The 23,803-nt window shown below is 59.2% G+C and overlaps 2 protein-coding genes across 7 annotated transcripts; one reads left to right on the top strand and one right to left on the bottom strand.

Moving 5' to 3' along the window:
- The first annotated feature begins 1,918 nt into the window (after positions 1 to 1,918).
- Positions 1,919 to 14,016, top strand: AEBP1 (AE binding protein 1). Of its 2 annotated transcripts, XM_054494755.2 has the most exons (22): positions 1,919 to 2,036; positions 3,433 to 4,384; positions 6,011 to 6,352; positions 6,904 to 6,975; positions 7,094 to 7,165; positions 7,274 to 7,396; positions 7,473 to 7,550; positions 8,366 to 8,443; positions 8,574 to 8,651; positions 8,752 to 8,805; positions 9,482 to 9,591; positions 9,674 to 9,813; positions 10,191 to 10,275; positions 10,379 to 10,523; positions 10,620 to 10,705; positions 10,973 to 11,096; positions 11,320 to 11,516; positions 11,608 to 11,787; positions 12,025 to 12,376; positions 12,458 to 12,597; positions 12,719 to 12,818; positions 13,053 to 14,016. In XM_054494755.2, exons 2-22 carry the CDS (start codon positions 4,132 to 4,134, stop codon positions 13,715 to 13,717), a joined length of 3,474 nt encoding a protein of 1,157 aa, XP_054350730.1. In that variant the 5' UTR covers positions 1,919 to 2,036; positions 3,433 to 4,131; the 3' UTR covers positions 13,718 to 14,016. The 2 variants fall into 2 exon arrangements, with proteins under 2 accessions (XP_054350730.1, XP_063523422.1); XM_063667352.1 differs by lacking the exon at positions 1,919 to 2,036 and having other exon boundaries at positions 3,766 to 4,384; positions 13,175 to 14,016.
- Positions 14,017 to 14,143: 127 nt separating this feature from the next.
- On the bottom strand, positions 14,144 to 23,065 carry POLD2 (DNA polymerase delta 2, accessory subunit). Of its 5 annotated transcripts, XM_054494759.1 has the most exons (12): positions 22,638 to 22,902; positions 22,348 to 22,452; positions 21,291 to 21,739; positions 17,403 to 17,524; positions 17,079 to 17,202; positions 16,594 to 16,708; positions 16,278 to 16,476; positions 15,891 to 15,971; positions 15,576 to 15,733; positions 15,227 to 15,354; positions 14,756 to 14,857; positions 14,144 to 14,402 (listed from the first exon to the last, which is right to left on the bottom strand). In XM_054494759.1, the coding sequence occupies exons 3-12, from the start codon at positions 21,508 to 21,510 to the stop codon at positions 14,242 to 14,244; spliced, it is 1,410 nt and encodes a 469-aa protein (XP_054350734.1). In that variant the 5' UTR covers positions 21,511 to 21,739; positions 22,348 to 22,452; positions 22,638 to 22,902; the 3' UTR covers positions 14,144 to 14,241. The 5 variants fall into 5 exon arrangements, with proteins under 5 accessions (XP_054350734.1, XP_054350731.1, XP_054350732.1 ...); XM_054494756.1 differs by lacking the exons at positions 22,348 to 22,452; positions 22,638 to 22,902 and adding an exon at positions 22,970 to 23,065 and having other exon boundaries at positions 21,291 to 21,566; XM_054494757.2 differs by lacking the exon at positions 22,348 to 22,452 and having other exon boundaries at positions 21,291 to 21,566; positions 22,638 to 22,937.
- Positions 23,066 to 23,803: the final 738 nt, after the last annotated feature.

The following is a 23,803-nucleotide window of genomic DNA, read 5'->3' as shown; positions in this document are numbered from 1 at the left end:
ACCTCTCCTTCCTTCTGACCTAACACTGGGCGGATTGTTTCACTAAGTTGTCACATGCCCTCTTCCCAGATTTTCAGGCTGTAGAATTACTCATCAGTGCTGGAAGCCTGCCCCCCCCACCCCCGCCCCACGCCTTGCTGTGGTGACCCCCATCCCAGCAGAGTCTCCCCACAGCTGGGCTTGCTGTCTGCCCTGTGGTGAGTGGAAGGAATTCAGCATGAACTCTGCTCACTCAGCAGCCAGGCCTGAGGAGCACCGGACTGTGGAAAATCACATATGTTTTTCAAGTTGTTGAAAACCAAGGAAATTGTTCTGCCAGTTGTGAGGGTGGCTAGACACTGTCTGGGAGACCTCAGGTCCCATGGCTCTGGGAGCCATCCCATCTTGTGGGCCCAAACAGGCTAACCCCACTGGTAATATCCAGGCACTTGGGCGGCAGAGAAGGGGGAGTTTCTAGGAGCCTCCCCCAAGAGGGAAGAACAAAAAGGAAGGAGCCTAGCCTGGTCCTTTCCCCTTTGGTCCCAGGAGGCAGATCCAGGACTCCAGGGAAGATATGGAGGGGCTGGCATCTGTGATCCCAGTAGCCTGCTGGCCAGATCTCAGGCCTCCCAGACCTTCTATTTAGCCCCCTCCCCCAGATACACATGGTGGTGCTGGACAACTGGGCTGTGGCAGAAGTTTACATACAAAGGGTTTGCTGGGCCATCTCGGTACACACAGCTTCACATCCTTCTGAGGCGCAACCCGTGTCTGAGCTGCTGCCATGGGGGTCCTGGGGGCCACGGAGGCCATGGGGCAGGTTGGGAGGGTCTGCTCCCGGCCTTCCAGACCCTGCCATTCCTGCCTGTCCCCAGGCCCTGATGACCTCCTATCCTTCTGTGCCCTGCAGATCCCCACAGTCAGAACTCAGGCACACTGGGCCCTGCTGGCAGGTGAGTTTCCACCTCTGACCAGGTTGAGGCACCAGGCAGCTCTGGAGGCTCAGGAGCTACAGCTTGGGTCTCAGTGGGAGGATGCTGGCCTGTCCCCCTCCTCAGCTGGCACTAACAGGCCCCTGACCCAACCTCAACTTCTCTCTTGGGGTCTCAGCCCTCGTGGCAGGGTTGATGGCCTTAGAGCTACATAGGACCTACCCACTGGGCCATGGTCCCTGTCTCCCTGTTCCCTGCAGGTCAGTTTCGCCAGCTTCCACCCTTGGACAGTTCTGGCTCTCTCAACAACTCTCCTTCCCATTCCAGCAGCAGCAAGGGATGGGGGGCACTCTCCCCAGCGCAGGCCCCACCCTCCCCAGCCCAGTCCTGCCGCAGTGGCTGTCCCTTGGGGTAGGGAAATGCCAAAGCAGTCCCTTCCACATCCATGTGGGAAGCTGAAAGTGGATCACCAGAGTGTCTACCAGCCCCCCACTGTAGCCCAGGAGAACACCTGGATGCAGGTGCAGACCCTGCTAAGTGGCAGGGGTAAGGGACCCTGAAAGCCACCAGGTGCTCTTGGCTACAAGCCTTCCATCCCCCTGACTGGCTTCGCTCTGGCAGCAGAGGGAAGAAGTCCCCTCACCGACCCCGTGGCAGAGCCTGGGCACAGGGCTAAAGGAATTTTTGGTGCAGGTCTTCAAGTGGAGTGGGAGTCCCAGCCCCACCACCCAAGGGGAGGCACATCAGCCTGGCATGGAGGGCAGCTGCCTCCCATCCACCTGCCCAGACCCTTGGTGTCAGAGGGCCCCCAACCTCATGGCCCTCCTTGCAGCCCAGCTTTCCATGAGGGCTTTTGCACATGTTTTTGTCGGTGACTCGCTGTGACTGAGGAAAAGCCTCCTTCTATTCCTTTTTTGTTTTCGTATGGCTTCTATTTTCCCTGGCAGAGGATGTTGGGCTCACATCCAATCCATGTTTGAGTTGTTCCCAGGGAAGTGACGTGCCATGCTGCTTCACCCAGCCTTGGGCCGCCGGGCTTGACATGCTCAACTGGGGGCAACGGAGCAAATTCCCAGAACAAGTTTTGAGAAAGATGATTCAAAGCTTTGCAGAGGATGAGGAAAGGTGAGAGCTTGCGGATCCTTGCTGCCACCAGGACTGGCCTGGGGGCATGTGGCAGGCAGAGGCAGGCTCAGGTGCACAGGGAGCCTGGGTGTTGGGGCTCAGGGTCTGCTCTGAGTGCCCCAGTGGGTACAGCTCAGGTTGATCTCTGAAGGCAAATGATGAGAGCTAAAGGGCAGCAGTGTGAGTGCCAAGAATGTGTGCTAGGCACAGCACATGCATGATCCTGTATGAACGACAAGGAGAACAGGGACACAGGTGGACGGCACTGAGGCTACATGCCGAGATGTGGTGCCTGGGAGGTAGAGCCAGAACCTGACGCAGTCCCACCGCTTTTTCAAGGAGATGCAGTGAGAAAGCAAAGGCAGGGTCTTGGCAGGACCAAGTGTGAGAGGAGGCAAGGCCTCCCTGTGGTCCTGCTCCCAGGGGATGGCATGTATCCTGGGCCCAGCAGCCTCCACTGTGGCCTCCCTGGCCTGCTCCAACTCACTCGGGGCTGCTCTGGGGACCCAGGTGCTTCCTGACCCACTTTTCCTCTTTCCTTTTGACCCCAGGTCCAAACTCTGCCCTGTCAATCATCCCAGGGGCTCCTAGGCTTCCCTACCTGACTACTTCACTGGGGCCAAACCCCCGCAGACAATCGTGGCTTAGGGCTGTCTGCCTCTGCACTTGGCCCATGGGCTACCCGTGAGCTTTCTCTTGTGTCCTCATTCCTTTGAGGGGGATGTCCTCGGAGCTCTGTCCTTAGCTCCCCATTCCTCCAGTATGAGACAGGGACTAGGCTTGAGTCACGGGGGACTGTGCTGTGTCACGCCCTGCCATACTAATGGGACCACTCTGCCTGTTGATGGCCATTGTGGGGCAGCCAACATTTGCCCTGGAGAAGCCTTATGGCAAACACCAGGCACCAAGGTGCACATCCCTGATGGATCCTGGGATCGGTTGACACTCAATCCACCTGCCCTCTGGGCCCTCTGGGCCCTCTGGGTCCATGCGGCAGCTGGAGGTATTGTAGACACTTTTTAAAAAATGAGTTCTGGTAAGAAGAAGGTGATAAATGGCTATTTGTCCACGTTGGGACCCGGAGGGGAGGGATGGCATGCCCTTACATAGGACTCCTACCCACAGCGGGGCAGCTGGCCACTCTGAGGGCAGTTTTGCACCTGCCTCCTGGCTGGAAAGTGAGTTCCCACTGTTCTGTCCCTCCCTGGGGCCCAGCACAGGGCCTGGCCCCACACAGACCTGAAGAGGTTGGTGGGATGACTGAATAAATTGACGCTGGGGTGCAGCAGGGCCCATGGGCAGAGGCTCCAGAGCCTGGAAAGGATGGGGTGGCCTTTCTGTGGCCCTCCGAATTGAGAGAGATCTCAGAGGCCTGACACCACGGCTTTCCGTTCAGGGTTCCTGGTCACCCGCGGAGGGCTCAGCACCCCGGTGGACTCGGGGTCCCGCCTTAAGGGCGGTGCCCAGGAGAGAAGGAGGAGGGATGTCAGCCCCCTCAGACCCGCACCCCAGGCCCTCCCCACCACCTTTCCTTCCCTCAGGCCCTCTGTCTTCCCAGTCGCCCCGCCCCCTGCCCCTCTGTCCTAGGCGCAAGTCTCCGGGCCTGGGACGCTCGCCGCCAGCGCCCGCCCGCCTGCCCCGCCCCTAGCCCCCCGCTCCCCCCCGCCCCGCAGCCCCTCTGTCCACTCTCGGCTCCTCCTTCTCTTCCTCCTCCTCCTCCACGGGGGTGGGGAGCCGGCTCCGGAAGCCCCGGCGCCCCCGCCCCGGCCCCCGCCAGCGCTTTGGAGACGGCTATCCGCGCGGGAGTGCGCCACGCGGGGCCGGAGCGCCTATTAGCCGCCAGGGCCTCGGAGCGCCCCGACTACCCCTGAGCCCCTCTGGCTTCGGAGCCCCCCAGCACCCCTTCCCGGGTCCCCTCGCCCACCCTAAATCCACTCTCCCGCCCTTTCCCGGATTCCCTCGCTCACCCCATCCTTTCTCCCGCCCCTTCCTGGATTCCCTCACCCGTCTCGATCCCCTCTCCGCCCTTTCCCAGAGCCCCCAGAGCCCCTGACCCCCCGCGCCCTCCCCGGAGCCCCCCGCGCGTGCCGCGGCCATGGCGGCCGTGCGCGGGGCGCCCCTGCTCAGCTGCCTCCTGGCGTTGCTGGCCCTATGCCCCGGAGGGCGCCCGCAGACGGTGCTGACCGACGACGAGATCGAGGAGTTCCTCGAGGGCTTCCTGTCAGAGCTAGAACCTGAGCCCCGGGAGGACGACGTGGAGGCCCCGCCGCCTCCCGAGCCCACCCCGCGGGTCCAAAAAGCCCAGGCGGGGGGCAAGCCAGGGAAGCGGCCAGGGACGGCCGCAGAAGGTAAGAGCCCGGGGCAGGGCGGGGGTGTGGGGGGCTGGCATCTCAGGTGGGAACAGGGGGATTCGGCAGGGTCTGGCCACTCCCCAGTCTGCTAGGGGAGGAATGGCTGGCTTACTAATGCGCACGCGAGCCCAGATGCCTGGAGGGACCCTGTGCCAGGCCGAGGTCAGCGCTGGCGTGGAGGTACATCCAGCACCCGGGCGGCAGGGCCGCTTTTGGGGGCCGATGGCTCTAGGGTTGGTGCTGTGGTTGTACAGGTCGCTTATCCCCATTCCTCCAGTACACGACAGGGACTAGGCTTGAGCCACAGGGGACTGTGCTGTGTCACCCCCTGCCATACTAATGGGACCACTCTGCCTGTTGGTGGCACAGCTTCACGTCGTCCCTCCCTCCTGCCTTTGCCCTCCTACTCCAGGAGGTCTCACGTAGGTGAGAGGGTTTCAGGTGGTGGTGAGCACAGGGCTTCAGGTGGTGGTGAGCAGTGGGTGGTCCTACATTAGTACCGGAATTAGATGAGGTGATGCGTCACTGAAGCATTTAACCCACGGCCTCTTGCATAATCAGTTGTCAGTAAATCTTAGCTGTTTTCATCGTGGCCCTCTGGAAGGTGGCAGAGGGTCTTGTGATCCCTGTCTCCCAGGAGATTCCAAGGCACCATCCAACATTCCTGATGTCAGCAGCCCCTCCCCTGCCACCCCAGCTCTAGATCTTTCCTGGCTGCTTCCCACACCCTGGGCTCCCTGTGCCCCTCCTGCCTCTGGCCCTCCTTCTAGGCTTGCTCTCCTGGCTCTGGGGCACCGCTCTAGCAGCCCTGCATCCCCTGGCTGTCTGCATTTGGTAGCTTTCCTGTGTTTCTGCCAAACTCCCCTCATGCTCCCCACCTCTCATCAGGTTCTCAATAGCACTTGCAGCTCCTGCTTAGGGTCCTGGGAGGATTCCCATGGGGAATCCTCACAACCAGCCCCCGCTCCCTTTCCCAGACTCTGAAATGAGTGTGCAGCCACAAGCTCCCTACCTGTCCTTTCTGTCCTCTGTGTGATCCCTGAACCCCCCAGGAGTCCCTATCCTTCCAATCAATTCCAAACCCCTTACTTCTCGAAAGGGGACCACTTCCTCTTCTTTGGGCTTTAATACTCAACCAAGTGTCCCTTTTATTTGAAGCTTTTCTTGCCCCGTAGGAGACCCGGGGAAGGTCCTGGGCCCATGTCCCTTCCTTTGTATGGCAGTTGGCAAGGATGACCAGATGCTCCTCCAGGCCTGGATGGCTCAGTCACCTCTCTGCCCCTTCTGTGCCCAGAACAGAATAGTGGAGGAGTGGATAGTAAGGAGCCCCTATTGAGGTTTTGGCAGGTGGGGGGATGAGGGCCTCCCCCTGGGAACTGGGAACCCTATGCTCAGTCTTTAGAGAGGCTGAGATTGGTGGTCACAGCCCCAGACTTGCAGACAGAAAACCCGGGTCCGGATCCCAGTTTGCCACTTGGGCAAGTGACTTAACCTCTCAGTTTGCTGATCCGCACTGGGAACTGACAAGAGTCCCTGTGCCCAGGTTCTGGGCATCTAGAGAGAGGCCTCATGGGGGCACAGAGCTGGCTCTGTTCATTTGACACGAGTCTGCATCTTGGACAGTGCCTCCGGAAAAGACCAAAGACAAAGGGAAGAAAGGCAAGAAAGACAAAGGCCCCAAGGTGCCCAAGGAGTCCTTGGAGGGGTCCCCCAAGCCACCCAAGAAGGGGAAGGAGAAGCCACCCAAGGCCACCAAGAAGCCCAAGGAGAAGCCACCTAAGGCCACCAAGAAGCCCAAGGAGAAGCCACCCAAGGCCACCAAGAAGCCCAAGGAGAAGCCACCCAAGGCCACTAAGAAGCCCCCGTCAGGGAAGAGGCCTCCCATTTTGGCTCCCTCAGAAACCCTGGAGTGGCCACTGCCCCCACTCCCCAGCCCTGGCCCCGAGGAGCTACCCCAGGAGGGAGGTTTGTGCCGGGCTCCTCTGCGGTGATGGGGCTCTGACTGCCTGCTCGGGTGGAGGCAGGGAGTGGGAGGCAGGTTTCTGGGGCCCTGCTTCCTATAGACCTTCAGCTCCCCACTGGATGGGAACCTTGCTTTTGCTATGAATTTCACAATTTGATTGGTGGGCTCCCTCAGTGCTGTAGCCCCTTTTGGGTACGGAGAGGGCTTGGCAGCCTTTTGGGTGCGACCTCTGTCCCTCAGGCCCCTGCCCAGATGTCCCTGGGCTCTTAGCCCATGGAGTTCCCTCCTGCCTTCTCCTGCTAGGGACAGCTTTGTGGTAGGGCCTCCAGCAGCACAGTAGGCTCCCCAGAAGGTGGGCCCAGCTCTTTGGCCCCATGAGATGCCAGCAGGATGCTGAAGGCCAGAGGAGCTCAGGCCTCATTGGAGTGAGCTCGGCCTCAGGAGGGTGTCCACAGGCTCTGTGTGGGCTCTATGGGTGGCTGGTGGCCTGAGGCTCCCAAGGTGGTCAGAGCAGGCCTCCCGCCCACCTGCTTCTGGAACTCCTGTGTTGCAGGGGTGCCCCTCCCAAATAACCGGCAGAATCCAGGAGAGGAGACCCATGTGGAGGCACGGGAGCACCAGCCTGGTGAGTGGCCGTTGTCCACCTGGCCTCAGGGCCAGCTGCCCTGGCTGGTCGGACTGAGGGCTTCCCCAGAGTTGGCCTGGGTGGGGTTGTCAGGCAGCTACCAGCGCTTTCCCCTCAGAGCCGGAGGAGGAGACCGAGCTACCCACGCTGGACTACAATGACCAGATCGAGAGGGAGGACTATGAGGACTGTGAGTAGGGTCCTGCCAGCCCCACCTGGGTCGGACCCCTGGCCTGGGGGATGTGCCAATGGGCCCATCCCAGCCTTGGGCCCCACTCTGAGCCAGCCTCCCCCTCAGTTGAGTACATTCGGCGCCAGAAGCAACCCAGGCCACCCCCAAGCAGAAGGAGGAGGCCCGAGCGGGTCTGGCCAGAGCCCCCTAAGGAGAAGGCCCCAGCCCCGGCCCCGGAGGAGAGGATTGGTAGGATGAGGGGCAGAAGAGGGGGTGCCGTGGCCACGGGCGCTCTGGCCCCCTCCTAACCTCCCCGCCTCCCCAGAGCCGCCTGTGAAGCCTCTGCTGCCCCCGCTGCCCCCTGACTATGGTGATGGCTACGTGATCCCCAACTACGATGACAGTGAGTACCCAGCATCCCAGAGTCTGAGGGACATAGGCAGGTGGGGGTCAGGGCTGGGGTGTGGTCAGGAGCCAGCTGGGGCAACTCACCCACCTTGCAACCCCACCTGTGCCCGTGGTTACCTCGCTGCCCCTGCTGTCCCCGCCTGCCCACCCCAGCCACTGCCCTGTCTCCTCTGCCCTCAGGCTGGTCTTTCCTTGGCCGCTTCCCTGGTTCCTGCTTGGCTGTGACCCCCACAGGCGTGTCCCTAGGCATACACTCTGCCCTGTCACCCATGTGGGTTCCAGCCCTCCCAGTCCTGTGCTCTAACTGGCTTCCCGCTGGCTCGTGGCCACTGCCCCACTCTATTTAGGGAGCCCGAGGGCTTTTGCCTCCCCGTTGCTCATGCCCCTGCGTCCCTGGAGCCCTCAGGTTCCCTTTCCTCTTGGGTGGCAGCCTGTGCATCGCCATTTCCCTGCCCCTAGGTCCCCATCAGTGCCTCCAATGTCTCCCCATCTCACCTCCCAGCCCACAACCCTAGGCACAGGTGCCAGTTGTCCCTCCAGGCCTTTCCCATGCCCTGGGCCTCGAGTCCTTTCCCCTGGCCAGATGCTCCTGGGAGGCCGGGCTGGTGACTTCAAGAGGCTCTTGCTCAGCTGCCCCCTGAGCTCGGGCTGCTCCTGACTCCTGAAAGACCCTCTCCCAACTCAGCTGTCCCCCATCTCCCATCCTCCTCCCCTCTGGCGCAGTCCTGTCCTGCTGAGCTCCTGTGGACCCAGGAGCTGAGGCCCCGCAGCAGGGTCAGGGCAGCCTCAGCTAGCTCTCCCTCCCCACAGTGGACTATTACTTTGGGCCTCCTCCACCCCAGAAGCCCGATGCTGAGCGCCAGACGGATGAAGAGAAGGAGGAGCTGAGTGAGTGGGACCAAGGACTTCCCGCACCAGGCCTGCCCTGAAGGCCACCTGGGGCCTGCCTGATCCACCCCACATGGTCCCCAAAGCCCAGAGCCAGGCTGACTGGCCCTTCCTACCTTGCACCTTCCAGAGAAACCCAAAAAGGAGGACGGCAGCCCCAAGGAGGAGACCGACAAGTGGTCAGTGGAGAAGGGCAAGGACCACAAAGGTGCATGGCTGGGGCTCGGGGCCTGGGTCCCTGTGGGGCATCTGGACTCCCGATTGCCTCCCGGGCCCTTGGTGCCATGTCCTCCCTTCATTGTCCCTAGAGCCCCGAAAGGGCGAGGAGGTGGAGGAGGAGTGGACGCCTACGGAGAAAGTCAGTAAGTGGGGGGCACAGGGGGGTGAGGGTGGGGGCCATAGGATAGGGGTGCTGGGACAAGTGACTGGCCCAAGGTCACAAACAGGACCCAGGCCCCCGGAACCCTTTCCTACTCTTAGATTCTTGAGGCCCAGAAGGGAGGGGCCCCAAGAGCCCAGGACAGCCTCGCTTGGCTGCCCCAGCCCTGGACCCCAGCCTGGCCTGCTTCAGGAGGGTGGCAGCTCCCCAGGGCCCCTAGTGGCTGGGCATGGTAGGGGGAGGACCTGGGGCCTTGGTGGGGAGTGAGGACCTCAGGTACCTTCACAGGTATCCCTGCAGGGCCATTGTGCAGACGGTCCCCATCTGGATGACATCTGTGGCTACGCCCTGGGGGACCTCTACCTGTGATTTCACATGTGTCCCCTGAGAGCTGGGCATGGTCAGCCCATTCTCCAGATGGGGCAGCTGAGGCCCAGGGAGGGGAAGCACAGGCTGGGATTGGAAGCAGCTCCTGGCCTGGCTTTGAGTCGATTCCAGGTGGGCTGGTGCAGGGCACCAGGGAGCCACCAGCTGACCAGAGCTGCCCTCTGACTGGTGCCCCCGATGTGCTGGGAGTGGGCTCTGGGCTCCTTGGTTCTGTGTTTGGTGGAGGGAAGGATGGAGCTAGTGAGCCACCAGTCTGGGGTACGCATCCTCAGAGTGTCCCCCCATTGGGATGGAGTCACACCGTATCGAGGACAACCAGATCCGAGCCTCCTCCATGCTGCGCCACGGCCTGGGGGCACAGCGCGGCCGGCTCAACATGCAGGTGGGCATTGGGATGGGCCCATCTCCCAACTGGGATAAGGGACTCCTCCGCCCATGCCCAGCCTCCCCTGCCCCCTGGACAGACCGGTGCCACCGAGGACGACTACTATGATGGCGCGTGGTGTGCCGAGGACGATGCCAGGACCCAGTGGATAGAGGTGGACACCAGGAGGACTACCCAGTTCACAGGCGTCATCACCCAGGGCCGAGACTCCAGCATCCAGTGCGTGGCCAGGCTCATGAGTAGTTGGCAGGGGGGAGTGGCTCCATAGGCACGGCTCTGTGTCCCATTAAGGAGATTCCAGTGGGCCCTTCTTTGGCCCAGCCAAAGAAGGCCAAAAAGATCAGTGAGGGACTGACCCTGCCCATCCCCACTCCTCAGCCATGGTCAGTCAGCTCCTGTGTCCTGATAGCACGAGTTTAGGGACAGACCACCTGCCCATGGCTATGTGATGGGCATAGGACCCAGGCTCAACACCTGGGCCGTGCGCCACCACCCTGCTAGCTCTTAAATTCTTGGGGCTCAGAAGAGGGAGGCTCAGGCCACCTGAGGGCCTGGGAGGGGGAAGACCCTTGCTCTGACCACTGTCCACTCCACAGTGACGATTTTGTGACCACCTTCTTCGTGGGCTTCAGCAATGACAGCCAGACATGGGTGATGTACACCAACGGCTATGAGGAAATGGTGGGCACCATGCCCAGGCTCTTGGCTCTGCTCCCATTGTCTGGGCGGGGGGTGGGCTCTCAGAGGGGCTGGCAGTACTGCTCTGAGGCCTGCCTCTCCCCAGACCTTTCATGGGAACGTGGACAAGGACACACCCGTGCTGAGTGAGCTCCCAGAGCCGGTGGTGGCTCGTTTCATCCGCATCTACCCACTCACCTGGAATGGCAGCCTGTGCATGCGCCTGGAGGTGCTGGGGTGCCCTGTGGCCCGTGAGTGTGGAGGGCTGGCAGGGGCTCTGAGGGGAGGTGGGGTGCTAGGGTGGGCCAGCCGGCACCCGGCTAAAGACAACCCCACCTCCCTTGCAGCTGTCTACAGCTACTACACACAGAACGAGGTGGTGGCCACCGATGACCTGGATTTCCGGCACCACAGCTACAAGGACATGCGCCAGGTTGGGAGCATATATCCTGGGGCTGGGGGTGGGACCTGTCTGTGGCTGACAGGAGTCTGTGCCTGGTGCTTCTGCCACTGGGCCCAGTCCCTACTTGTTCCAGGGATGCTGGCTGTCCCTCACCTTAGGAAGGAGGCCAGTACCTGGGGACTGCCTGAAGGGGTCATGCCTGTCCCTCCCCATAGAGCAGGCCCTGGAAGTGGAAGGGGCATGGTCAGTGGGGGACAGATTGCATGACTGATTCCACGTCCTCCCGCTCTGCCCCAGCTCATGAAGGTGGTGAACGAGGAGTGCCCCACCATCACCCGCACTTACAGCCTGGGCAAGAGCTCGCGAGGCCTCAAGATCTATGCCATGGAGATCTCAGACAACCCTGGGGAGCATGAACTGGGTGAGGGTCTGTGGGGGCCAGCAGCTGGCCTGTGCTGCTGATGTGCAGAGCTCACTGCCTCCCGCCTGTTCCTGAGCCCCTCTGGGGATTCTGGCTTGTCTTACAGGGCCCTAGGAGCCCCAGCTGTCCCCCAGACCCTCGGGTATGAGGTGGGTCTGGGTCCTTCCTCAGCTGCCCTGGGCCTCGGGAGATTGAGTGCTCACTAAGGATCCCACCCTTGCAGGGGAGCCCGAGTTCCGCTACACTGCTGGGATCCATGGCAACGAGGTGCTGGGCCGAGAGCTGTTGCTGCTGCTCATGCAGTACCTGTGCCGAGAGTACCGCGATGGGAACCCACGTGTGCGCAGCCTGGTGCAGGACACACGCATCCACCTGGTGCCCTCACTGAACCCTGATGGCTACGAGGTGGCAGCGCAGATGGTGGGTTGAAGGGTGAGGCTGGCCAGGGTCCAGGCAGCTGGGGGTTGTGGGGGTTTGGGTAGCCGATGCCTACCCTGCTGGCTCCCCACAGGGCTCAGAGTTTGGGAACTGGGCGCTGGGACTGTGGACTGAGGAGGGCTTTGACATCTTTGAAGATTTCCCGGATCTCAACTCTGTGCTCTGGGGAGCTGAGGAGAGGAAATGGGTCCCCTACCGGGTCCCCAACAATAACTTGCCCATCCCTGAACGCTACCTTTCGCCAGATGCCACGGTGAGGCTACAGCCTGGCTGAAAGGGCAGGAGGGAGCAGCTGGACCCTGGGGTCCTGGTGTTCTGGCCTTGGGGGTGGGGCTGAAGGTGCCTGAGCTCCAGAGGCTGAGGCTCTGGGGGTTGGGGGACAGGGGATCGTGCGAGTACTGGTGTGAAGCTTCATGGAGGGTGATCGGGCTAGGTTGGGGATGGTAGCCGGAGGCTGCAGCCCTGGCCTCACACGTGCTGGCCACTCCAGGTATCCACGGAGGTCCGGGCCATCATTGCCTGGATGGAGAAGAACCCCTTCGTGCTGGGAGCAAATCTGAACGGTGGCGAGCGGCTAGTGTCCTACCCCTACGATATGGCCCGCACGCCTACCCAGGAGCAGCTGCTGGCCGCAGCCATGGCAGCCGCCCGGGGGGAGGATGAGGACGAGGTCTCTGAGGCCCAGGAGACTCCAGACCACGCCATCTTCCGGTGGCTTGCCATCTCCTTCGCCTCCGCGCACCTCACCTTGACCGAGCCCTACCGCGGAGGCTGCCAAGCCCAGGACTACACCGGCGGCATGGGCATCGTCAACGGGGCCAAGTGGAACCCCCGGTCCGGGAGTGAGTCAGCCTGGGAGGGGCTGTGGGCGGGGCCTGGTCCGGAGAGGGGCTGACTTTGGGTCTGTGTCTGTCCCCGGCCAGCTATTAATGACTTCAGTTACCTGCATACCAACTGCCTGGAGCTCTCCTTCTACCTGGGCTGTGACAAGTTCCCTCATGAGAGTGAGCTGCCCCGCGAGTGGGAGAACAACAAGGAGGCGCTGCTCACCTTCATGGAGCAGGTGGGGTGGCTAGGGCAATGCCTGGGGAGAGGAGGCTGCACAGGCTCCTGGACGGGCGGGAGGGAGCAGCGGACCACATTGGACCTTCCTGAGGACCAGTACCCCTTACCTGCTTCCCTAGGTGCACCGCGGCATTAAGGGGGTGGTGACGGACGAGCAAGGCATCCCCATTGCCAACGCCACCATCTCTGTGAGTGGCATTAATCACGGCGTGAAGACAGGTACCTAGTGTGCACACCTTTACCCCTTCTTTCTGAGGGAGGACCCCGCCAGAGAGGGTGGGGGAACTCAGCGAGCAGGCAGTTTGGGGAGCCTGGGGGCGAAACTCAAGAGAGGGAGGGCGGCGCCTGGGGGCGGGATTCAGGGGGAGGGCGGGGCCTGGGGGCAGGACTGAGTGGGAGGGTGGGGGCCTGGGAGGGGCGCTCTGGGGCAGCCGAATCGTCCTCCCTGCGCAGCCAGTGGTGGTGATTACTGGCGAATCTTGAACCCGGGTGAGTACCGCGTGACAGCCCACGCGGAGGGCTACACCCCGAGCGCCAAGACCTGCAATGTTGACTATGACATCGGGGCCACTCAGTGCAACTTCATCCTGGCTCGCTCCAACTGGAAGCGCATCCGGGAGATCATGGCCATGAACGGGAACCGGCCTATCCCACACATAGACCCATCGCGCCCTATGACCCCCCAGCAGCGACGCCTGCAGCAGCGACGCCTACAACACCGCCTGCGGCTTCGGGCACAGATGCGGCTGCGGCGCCTCAATGCCACCACCACCCTAGGCCCCCACACTGTGCCTCCCACGCTGCCCCCTGCCCCTGCCACCACCCTGAGCACTACCATAGAGCCCTGGGGCCTCGTACCCCCAACCACTGCTGGCTGGGAGGAGTCGGAGACTGAGACCTACACAGAGGTGGTGACAGAGTTTGGGACCGAGGTGGAGCCCGAGTTTGGGACCAAGGTGGAGCCCGAGTTTGAGACCCAGCTGGAGCCTGAGTTTGAGACCCAGCTGGAACCCGAGTTTGAGGAGGAGGAGGAGGAGGAAGAGGAGGAGATAGCCACTGGCCAGGCATTCCCCTTCACAACAGTCGAGACCTACACAGTGAACTTTGGGGACTTCTGAGATCAGTGTCCTACCAAGACCCCAGCCCAGCTCAAGCTACAGCAGCAGCACTTCCCAAGCCTGCTGACCACAGTCACATCACCCATCAGCACATGGAAGGCCCCTGGTATGGACACTGAAAGGAAGGGCTGGTCCTGCCCCTTCAAGGGGGTGCAAACATGACTGGGACCTAAGAGCCAGAGGCTGTGTAGAGGCTCCTGCTCCCCCTGCCAGTCTCATAAGAGATGGGGTTGCTGCAGTGTTGGAGTAGGGGCAGAGGGAGGGAGCCAAGGTCACTCCAATAAAACAAGCTCATGGCACCGACTGCTCACATTCTGAGGTGTCGGGTGGGGAGGAGGAGGGAGACCAGCTGGTGGGTGCATGGGCTATGGTCACTGTGGGCACCCCTGCAGGAGTCCCATACCCAGAGTGCCCAGGGCTCAAGGCTCGCATCAGCAAGTGCTCAGGCTTTATTTACAATGCCGACACTGCAGGGAATGAACAGCCTCCATCTGGGTCTCTCCGGTCAAAACCACTTTTTTGAGTCAGGGGCCCAGCCCCAGGCCTCCCAGGTCATCGTCCTCTGCCCCGAAGCCCGAGAAGCTGATGGGCTGGCAGGCCAGGCTGCGCAGGTTCACAAGGCAGGCGGTCTGCGTGGCACTGAAGTCAGGGACAGTCACCAACAGCACTGTCTGGTCCTCAGGACCTGCAAACAAGTCACATGGGACCCACTGTAGGTTCCAAGTAAGTCCTGCCTCAAAGAGAAGCTGCCAGAAATAAACAGGAGTCCCCATTGGCACACAGTGGGGACACTGTGACAATAGGAGACCAGAGATTAGCCTTGAGAAGCATACAGGCTGGGAGCCATTCCAGCCCCTGCCCAGCTGGTGAGGCAGCTTGGCTCCCACAGTGAAATGGCAGCTGTGCAGAAGACCTCAGCTGTCCATCCCACAAGGGCCAGGGGGACTCCACAATGCAGGTTTTCTTCTCTGTGAACCTTGTCCCCAGGTGAGAGCAAATCAGCAAATCAGGCCTGGGCCCCCAGAAGACAAAAATTACCTCGGATGATTTTGGAGCCAAAGCTGGGGGTGTTGCCACAAAAGTAGACATGCGGGCACTCTGGGAAGATGAACGGGTCAGTTTTGTAGAAGGGGTAACAACCTGGAGGAGAAGGGGCAGCTCTGAGGAGGGTTCCACCTCAGCACTAGCACCCTGCACAGGATGTGGGGCTGCAGCCCCTCCTCCCACTGCAGGCCAGTAGGAGACCCCCAGTGTGACAATAGGAGCACCTCCAGACATTGTCACAAGACCTCGGCCCTGCTGTTGCTGCCCGTCGGGGTGGGCAGCCATTGGCCTTAGAATTAAGATTCCAGAGTAGCTTCCAGAGCAGGTGCCAAGCCTCTGAACTTCTCCTCAGACAGCTCTCAGCAATGCTGGCAAGTGCAAACCCACAGGGGGACCCTGTGCACTTCAGGGTCCTGCCAGGCCTCCTGGCCCTCTGCTCCCACCCCATATGGCTGAGCTTGTTACCTAGAGTGTCAGGGGCTGTGGGGCTGATGTGACGGACCCGCAGGGTCCACTCCAGGATCTCCAAGTGATCCTCCATGCTGCTGTATCGGAAAATGTCACTCACGTTCTGTCCTGATGTCCCCAAAAATCTGCAAGGCAAAGCTCCGCTGACCCTTGGCTTTGGGTGCCACCCATAGTGGTCAGCCCAGAGCTCATCTGGCGCTCTTGTGGGGATGCCCCAGAGAGAAGGAACAGATGCTAGGTGGGCCTCTGCAGCCCTGCCACCTTCCTGGGCCCTCCCTCCCCTCCCTTCTTTGTGCCTCCTGAGGCAAAAGGCTGGGTCAGACTGAAGTGTGGCTGTGCCAGCTACCTGACTCCATCAATGGTGGCCTGGTAGGGGTTGGTGACCAGCTGGAGCGTGGAGTAGGCAGTGGCCAGCGGGAACATGCAGGGGTGGAGGGGCTGCTGGGGGAGCGTGTAGTTGGTGGGATCAAACTCGCCTGGCATCACGTCCACGGGCACTGAGGCCTGGAAGGCACAGGGCAGGGAGAGCTCACAGGGCCCCGAAGGAACCCCCTACCCCAACTCCAGCCACTCCCCCTGCCCTCCTGCCTGCCTTCTGTTGCCCAGTGGCAGCTTTGAAGACTGCAATCCCTATCACCCCTCCAGCCCCCAGCTCGCTCACGCTCAGCTGCAGGAGGATTTCATCCAGCATCTTAACAGCCTCCACGCTGGCTGCCTGGGTTTTCTTGGTGAGGTATTTGGCCTGGAATAGAAGCCCAGGAGGCCATAAGGCCCAGGTGAGTCCCAGGCTCAGAGGAGAGCAGAGCCCCACCAGCTGGAAGATGCAGTTGTTGTCCCATAGACCCTCACTCCCTTCTAGCCTCCCACCACCTTCAGCGAGGGCCTGGGCACGAGGAGCCCCATTGCAGGAGGCCCCAGAGTCACTGCAGGGCGCTTCCCACCGACCTGCAAGACCCCACAGGGTACCCAACTCGCCATGGGGAAGGAGGGTCTTACAGGCTTGCAGGCTCCTGGGCTGGGGCTGAATGCAGCCAGGTGGGCTCCATACCTTATTGATAGAATCCCTGCTCTGGGTGCTGTGGCTGAGGAGATTGCCAGCGAGGATAACCCGGGAGACGTGGGCGGCGCTGCACTGCTCCCCTTCGTCCCCAAGCTGCCCTGTCACCACATCCACCAGCAGCTGCGTGCCCAGCAGGCTCTCACCTCCACCTCCACCCAGGCCCAGGCCGGACACCAGCAGCACGAACCTGCAGGAGAAGGTGGGGTCCTCCAGGGTGCTGAGAAGGGAGGCAGCCCCTCCTAGGTGCAACTCAAAGATTCCACTGACCATGAGCTGGTTCCAGCCCCCGAGAACCGCTGCTCACCTATCTGTGTCAAGTGGGGGTGCGGGCTTCTGGGGAGCAAGGTCAGCAAAGCAATAGTCCTCTACCAGAAACTTCCCGTCGTCTCTCACGGAGCCAAACACAGCCAGGACGGTCCCTGAGGAGCAGTGGCATCAGGCCTGAGCAGGGAGCCCCAGGTGCTACCACTCCTTCCAGTCACCCCAACGGGCAAAACAAGCCAGTTCTCCACAACCACATTGGTGAATTCTCACCTAGGACTCCAGGATGCATGCCTGCTTCCTGGAGTCACTGCCTTTGGATGGAGGTGGGGAGACCCATCTCCCAGCCAGGTCTCACCCAATCCGATGGCCTCCAACCGCCTGGAGCCTCACCTACCTCCTCAAGAACACACGTGTGCCCGGCCACACACCCCCACTCCCCCCAGGCTCCCCACTCACACCATCCCTAACACACCACCGCTGGGCTTTTCACCTGCATCACCCTCATCCCCTCATTGGGCTCCCTACCTGTAACCAGCTTTGACACGTCAATGGTGCCTTTTAGTTTGATACGCTGCAGTTCATCTTCCAAGACCAGCTCGTCATCTGGGTGTATGTATTTACTCCGAGGAGGCTGGGGGAGCAGGTTGTGCTGGAATGCAGAGACAGGAGGTATAATCTTGGGGCCAGAGCCCACCAAGGCTCCGGTGTTAGTGGGCTGGCACTGCAGCCCCCACCCCTCTGGAGCCCATTGTCTCTGAACCTGCTTCCCTACAACCCCGCCCCCAAGGAGGTGTTCTAGTGGGAGGCCAGGTCTGCCTGGCGGCCCTGCTGTGTAGCACCCTGCCTCACCTCCTCGCTGATCTCCCGCAGGATGGAGGGCTGCAGCGGCATGGCCTTAAACAGAGTGCCCACCACACAGCACTTCTCCTCAGGCTGCAGTTCACACAGCTTCTTCACTCCCACTCCACTGCCTGGGACATGACGGGTACAGATTCAGAGATGAAGTAGCCCCCCCGCCCCGCCGACAGAGGCCATGGAGGCCCTGCCCAGCACTCCACGAGAGCCCAATCACAGGGCCCTGGCCCTTGCCAGGAGAGAACATCAAGTGCAAGGACCCCCTGGACTTCAAGGTGACAGTAAAAAGTGAGTCAGCCACAGGAGACCAGGGACTCTGGGTGTGGTTGGGCCCTGGATGCCAAGTGTCCTCATGAGAACAGAGAGACAGACACACAGACGAGGGAGTGTGAAGACAGGCAGAGTGGAGTGACGTGGCCACAAGCCCAGGAACACCAGGGAGGAGGCCAGGAAGGACCCTCCCCTCGGGCCTTCAGAAGGAGCCAATCCTGCTGACATCTGGATTTCAACTTCTGGCCTCCAGAGCTGCCAGAGAGTAAATGTCTGTGTTTTTCTGTTGTTTTTGTTTTTGTATTTGTTTTTGTTTTGAGGCGGAGTCTCGCTCTGTCGTCCAGGCTGGAGTGCAGTGGCCCGATCTCAACTCACTGCAAGCTCCACCTCCCAGGTTCATGCCATTCTCCTGCCTCAGCCTCCCAAGTAGCTGGGACTACAGGCGTGTGCCACCATGCCCAGCTAATTTTTTTTTTTTTTTTTGTATTTTTAGTACAGACAGGGTTTCACCGTGTTAGCCAGGATGGTCTCAATCTCTTGACCTTGTGATCCGCCCGTCTCGGCCTCCCAAAGTGCTGGGATTACAGTCGTGAGCCACCACGCCCGGCCATGTATGTTGTTTTAAGTCAACCAGTTTGTGGTGCTTTGTTACAGCGCCTACAGGAAACTAATACAAAGTACTGCTTCACTTATACCTAAATTACAACACTGACTCTTAAAAAGAAGCATGCCAAGTCTCAACACAGCCCTGCCCCACAAATAACTGCCATTTTCTTTAAGACTTAAGATTCTTCCACCCCACCCTCCACCCCCACCAAATGCTTCATCCTCTGAGACCAGAGATACTCAAAATGCAGACCTCAGATCCCCTCCACCCATTCCATTCCCGTGGAGTCAGGTGGCTTTGTTTACCCAGGGCACCTGGGCACCGTCTTCCCCAGCCCCTTTCCAGGATCCTGGGGATGAACAAGAACACATAGGAGGGGCTCGGCACTCTCAAGAAGAAAGGTATGGAGAGTCAGTGAGGGCAGGAGGGAGGAATACAGGTCCCCACACAGCACAGATCCAGGCCTGGAGAAAACACCAAGGAGGTGATGGGGCAACGTGGATGCCAGACCAGCCCCTTAGTCTAGCTGACTCCAGCACAACCTGAGCCCCTGCTGCCTGGGAAGAACCAGGAACATTCCTCAAATCTACACCCTAGGGATCAGACAGAGGCGAGCAACTCAAAACAAGACAAGAAGGATGCCAGCAGCAGAGAGAAATGCAACAGACTCCACATCCTCACTTATCCCACTCTTACTCTCCCCCAGGTGGCCTAAGCACTGTACATGTAACTCAGCCAACCCTGAAAACGTGCCAGGAGTAGATATTATCACCCAACTGATGCACAGAGAGGTTAAGCAACGTGTTCAAGGGCACACAACTGGGATCCAAGTGTATGCCCCTGAACACTGGGCAGAATGACATCCCTGTAACCGATAGTAGGACATGCTTCCACCCAGGCAATGTGCTGGCACGAAGATCAAAACTAGACATAAGGGCCAACACTTGCCCCCACCAGCCCACTGGGTATAGGCAGGAGAACGACAACAGGCCATAAACAAGTAACTCGCCACAGTGACAAGTGTTGTGAACAAATGGTGAGCTGAGGTAGAAAACGGAGGCCCTCACTGCGAGGTGGCTTCAGGTGGCCCCTCAAAGAATATAACACTTCAGCTGACAGTGGGGCTTAGATGCGTCCATGGGAAGACGAGGGAAAGAGTGTGCCAAGTGAAGGGAAAAGCCTACAGCAGGAAGGTCTGGGCAGGTTTGGGGAACAGGTGAGTGGAAAGACCAATTTGGAGAGACAGGCTGAGCTTCAGTGAGGATGCGCAGGCCACACGGAGAAGCCACATGTAGGTATTCAGGGTGGGGGCCAGCACCAACCACCAGGCCTGTGAGCGAGTGCTACTGCTGCCCCGCTGCTATCAACACATTCATTGTGGCAGCTGTTTGGTTTCCTGACCAGTCTGTGGGCACAGTGAAATCGCTGTTGTCCATCACTGGGGAGCTTTTTTGACAGCTCCAATAACTGGAAGAGAAATGTACGACCAGAGGAGGTGCTGCCGGAAAGAATCTAGAAGGTGGCATTGACATTGGGCCCAAGTAGTAACTGAGCTCTAAAAGGAGCCAAGGAAGGTGTCCCGAGGGCTGAAAGGGAAGTGAGGAAAAGCTACCAGAGCCGCAGGAGGGAGCCCCTGATTATGTGGCAGAGGAGAGGTGAACAGCACTTTGTCTCAGGAAAACAAAACAGAAAACATCCTGATATGATTTGGCTCTGTGTCCCCACCCACATCTCATCTGGAATTATAATCCACACGTATTGACGGAGCGACCTGGTGGGAGGTGACTGGATCGTGGGGGTGGATTTCCCCCATGCTGTTCTTGTGATGGTGAATGAGATCAAACCATCATGCAATCTGATGGTTTAAAAATGGTTGGCAGTTCCCCTTGCTGTCTCTCTCCTGCTATCATGTAAACGTGCCTTGCTTTCCCTTCGCCTTCTGCCATGATAAGTTTCGTGAGGCCTCCCCAGCCATGCGGAACTGTGAGTCAATTAAACCTCTTTTCTTTATAAATTACCCTATCTCAGGTAGTTTTTTATAGCAATGTGAAAATGGACTAATACCTATCCCTAATGAATTTGATGTTCTAGCTAGATTTCTAGGCCCAGGGTTCTCCTGCCTGCCTACAATGAGAGTTGATCTTGGCTTGGTGTGGGATGAGATGGGCTTCTCAAAGCTCCCCAGGGGATTCCAATGTGCAACTAGGGCTGAGATCCATTTTGCCTGGTGCCAAGGACAGTAAAAACGAGTAAGACCTGGTCTCACCTACAAAATCCTCAGTTTAAAAATATAATAGGAGATGGATTTGAAAACTACCTGGAAAGCCACTCTTATGTTAAGTGGTAGGAATGGGGGAATGCAGCAGCACCTAAAACTCAAATAAACTCAAAGGGGGAGATGGGGGTCCCTGCTTCACCACCAAGAGTAATCCAACTGCAGGAGAGATCACCAGGGAAGAAATGGGGGCAAAGAACAAGGGTTGCGTTGGCCAGGCCACTTTATTAGGAAAGACAGAGAGCCCAAAGGACAGGAAAATTAATGGCCAGCAAATATGGGGGCCAGGAGGAGAGGCAAACAGACATGAGTGAACAGAGGGGGTCCCCTCGAGACCAGAGAGTGCATCCTCATCAGTCTTGGCTCCTGGTGCCTGGCGCCCAGGCTTGCCACACTGAGGGGCTCTCTGGCTACAGCACAGGCAAATACCTGAATAATCTGCACTGAAGATAGGAAAACCATTTTCCTCTGCCAGGGAAATAATCGCCATCACCGCCAGAGCTAAGTCCTTATCTCCAACCAGCTTCTGAACTAAAACTAACTCCAAACCCACAAATTACTTAATTTAATCCTTGTTACTATCTTAAGAAGAAACTGAGGGAAAAAGAGGTTAATTTTCCCAAGGTAACAGGAAGTGGGATCAATTAGATAAAATGTTCCCATTCTCTTGCAGAACATTTCTAAGTTCTGGGCTGCCGTGGGGGAAGCACCTTCCCAAACTCTTACTTACCCCAGTGCTGCTGGGCCCGGTTCTCCAGGAAGGGTCTCATTTGGATGAGGCGGGTGGCATAAATGTGGGCATACTGCCGGTTAAAGCTGCGCTCTCCTAGCCGGAAGGGTTGCGAGGAGTTGGTGTAGGTTGCCACTGGCACCCGGGCAAAGGTGGCATTGTTGGCTGATGGTGGGGACAGTAGAGTGTGGGCCCTCTGAGCAGCCTGCTCAGAAAACATGGCCACACTCCTGGCTTGCTTGGTCCACACAGCTTCGCCCAGGCCAAGGAGGTTCACTGCGAAAACACAAAGGCATTCCTGCTGCCCCTGTCCATCCCCCAAAGCAGCAGCTCTCCTGGTGTCTCACTGCACCCAAAGGATACTGGGAAAAGAAGGGGAACAGCTGTAGTTGACACCAGACATTGTGTCCACTTGGAAATTTATCATGTCTGGATACCGATGTCTCACCCTGTAGTGGTCATCCAAAAAGAGAAAAGGAAAGCTAGGAGTGTTTGTCCCATCTGGAGTTCTCCCCGAACCCTAGACTCAGGTGTCCTGTTCCATCTAGACAACTACCAGGGTCTCAATCAAGTTCAGCGTGCTACAAATGGAATTCCCGATCTGCCTCCATCCAGCTCTCCGGCACCTGCCTCATTTCCGGACATGAGGCCTGCCTTATTAAATAAGCCTTCTGTGAAATAATAAGCCTATGATTAAATAATAATAAAAAGAACTAAACCAAAACCAAAACATGAATCAGTTACTGCTCTGCTCAAAACTCTCCAAAGTGTCCTCATTTTATTGAATAAGGCCCCAAGTCCTTACAACTGCCTATGATATCTGCTCCACTGGTCCTCCCCGCTCCTGGTTCCCACTCCTCCACCTTGGATCCCTCTCCACAGCAGGGGGCCTCTGAACTCTTGCTTGCCCCTCTCCCATATACTTATAGGGCTCACTTGCCCATCTCCTTTAAGTTCTTACATCTTTACTCAAATGTTACCTTGCGCCCTGCCCATCTGATTTACAACTGCAACTCTCCCCAGTACTTCCATTGTTATTGTTGTTTACAACATTTACCTTCTAACAAACTGTATATTTTAAATGTATTGTCTGCCTGCTCCAACTAGACCATAAGCTCCAGGAGGGCTGAAATTTTTGTCTTATGCCACCAGCCACCTAGGGCTACGAAGTACAGGAGATGTGGTGAGTCCAACTGTGATGTTTGGGTTGGACACACAACGGATTTCTAAGAATAGTACAAAGAATATCCCAATAATTTTTTCACATACTATTGAAATAATAGTTTGGATATATTTATGGATTTACTCCAATTGATTTGTTTCGTTTTACTTTTTTCGTACACCTACTAGAAAGTTAAAAAATTCCCTAGCGGCTTGCAATCTATCTCCACGGGACAGCACTGGCCTGGGACACAGGCTCCGCACACGTGTCTAACGAGTGACTCGATAGGAGCTTTTGGCTCAAACGTGCTTGATGGCGGCAGCAGCCAGGCCGCGCTACTCGGGATGGGGCCGAGGGCGCCCTGGGGGCTGCCCCAGTCACGGCGGGTGCCCCGGCTCGGATCCAAGCGGCAGCTGCGGGACGTCCGCCAAGACACCAGCCCACCGCCCCAGGAGCCCAGCCTCGCGGCCTGGAACCGCCACCCCCAGCTGACCCCGTTTGCCCGGACCCCACTCACCGCGCGGCGCGCCGCATCCCGCCAATCCCCGCGCGCCTTCCCCGCCCATCGCCGCAACTCGCCAATCCCCGCGCGCCTTCCCCGCCCATCGTCTCACCTCACCAATCGCTGCCCTCCTCGCCCCGTCCGTCACCAGGCGCCGCATCCCGCCGACCACTGTGCGCCCAGTCCCTGGTCGCCCAGAGAACGTGGAGCCACACCCTCGGTTTCCTGGGCAACGCGGGGCGGGGGCTCGCGGGCCGGCGCCGCGGGTCTTGGTTTGGCGGCCGCGCGTGCAGGGGTTGGGCTGACGGGAGGTGACGGCCTCCAGTGGGCTGACCGCGTCACCCCGTCAGGCCCTGCCCAAACCGCCCAGTGGTCGTCACCCCGCCAGATCTCCCAGTGGTCGCCCGCCGGCCTCCTTGGTGAAGCCCCCAGCGTCCCAGCTTTCCCCGCAGAGCTGCCCACTTGTAGCGATGGCGACACGCGAGGAGGATCCCAACAGAAAGAAGGCCCAAGGCCCACAAACTTGGCCGGGGAGAAGTAACTCTTCCTGAAGGGATGGCGCGGGGTCTCGGGATTCCTCCCGTCCTGCCAGCGTCTGCGCCCGGGAAACGCATTGGCGGTTTCGGGGTCCTCCCCAGCCTGCCCACAGCTGCACACCAGCTTCCAGCCCAACACTCCCCAATCTCCAGTATCCTCGTTGTCCCCGTTACTCATACTCGTTCTTACCACCACGTCTTTCTGAGTGCTGTCTCCCACTTTGGGAATACTTTTTTTTTTTTTTCCATCTCCACTAATTTATAGAATTCCTCACCCCATCAAGAGACACTTCCCCACTAAGCTTCCCGGGCT

This window comes from Pongo pygmaeus, chromosome 6 (assembly GCF_028885625.2).
Source record: "Pongo pygmaeus isolate AG05252 chromosome 6, NHGRI_mPonPyg2-v2.0_pri, whole genome shotgun sequence".
Lineage (NCBI taxonomy): Eukaryota > Metazoa > Chordata > Mammalia > Primates > Hominidae > Pongo > Pongo pygmaeus.
The sequence above is the reverse complement of the archived record's forward strand: the minus strand, read 5'-3'. Positions and strand labels throughout refer to the sequence as shown.

Coding starts and splice junctions, on each gene's coding strand:
- AEBP1 (XM_054494755.2), top strand. CDS start 4,132: ATGGCGGCCGTGCGCGGGGCGCCCCTGCTCAGCTGCCTCCTGGCGTTG. Junction 6,976..7,093: donor GGCACGGGAGCACCAGCCTG/GTGAGTGGCCGT, acceptor CTTTCCCCTCAG/AGCCGGAGGAGGAGACCGAG. Junction 11,788..12,024: donor ACCTTTCGCCAGATGCCACG/GTGAGGCTACAG, acceptor TGGCCACTCCAG/GTATCCACGGAGGTCCGGGC.
- POLD2 (XM_063667353.1), bottom strand. CDS start 23,018: ATGGGCGGGGAAGGCGCGCGGGGATTGGCGGGATGCGGCGCGCCGCGC. Junction 16,709..17,078: donor CGTGTCAAAGCTGGTTACAG/GTAGGGAGCCCA, acceptor ACTGCTCCTCAG/GGACCGTCCTGGCTGTGTTT. Junction 15,734..15,890: donor AAATCCTCCTGCAGCTGAGC/GTGAGCGAGCTG, acceptor TGTGCCTTCCAG/GCCTCAGTGCCCGTGGACGT.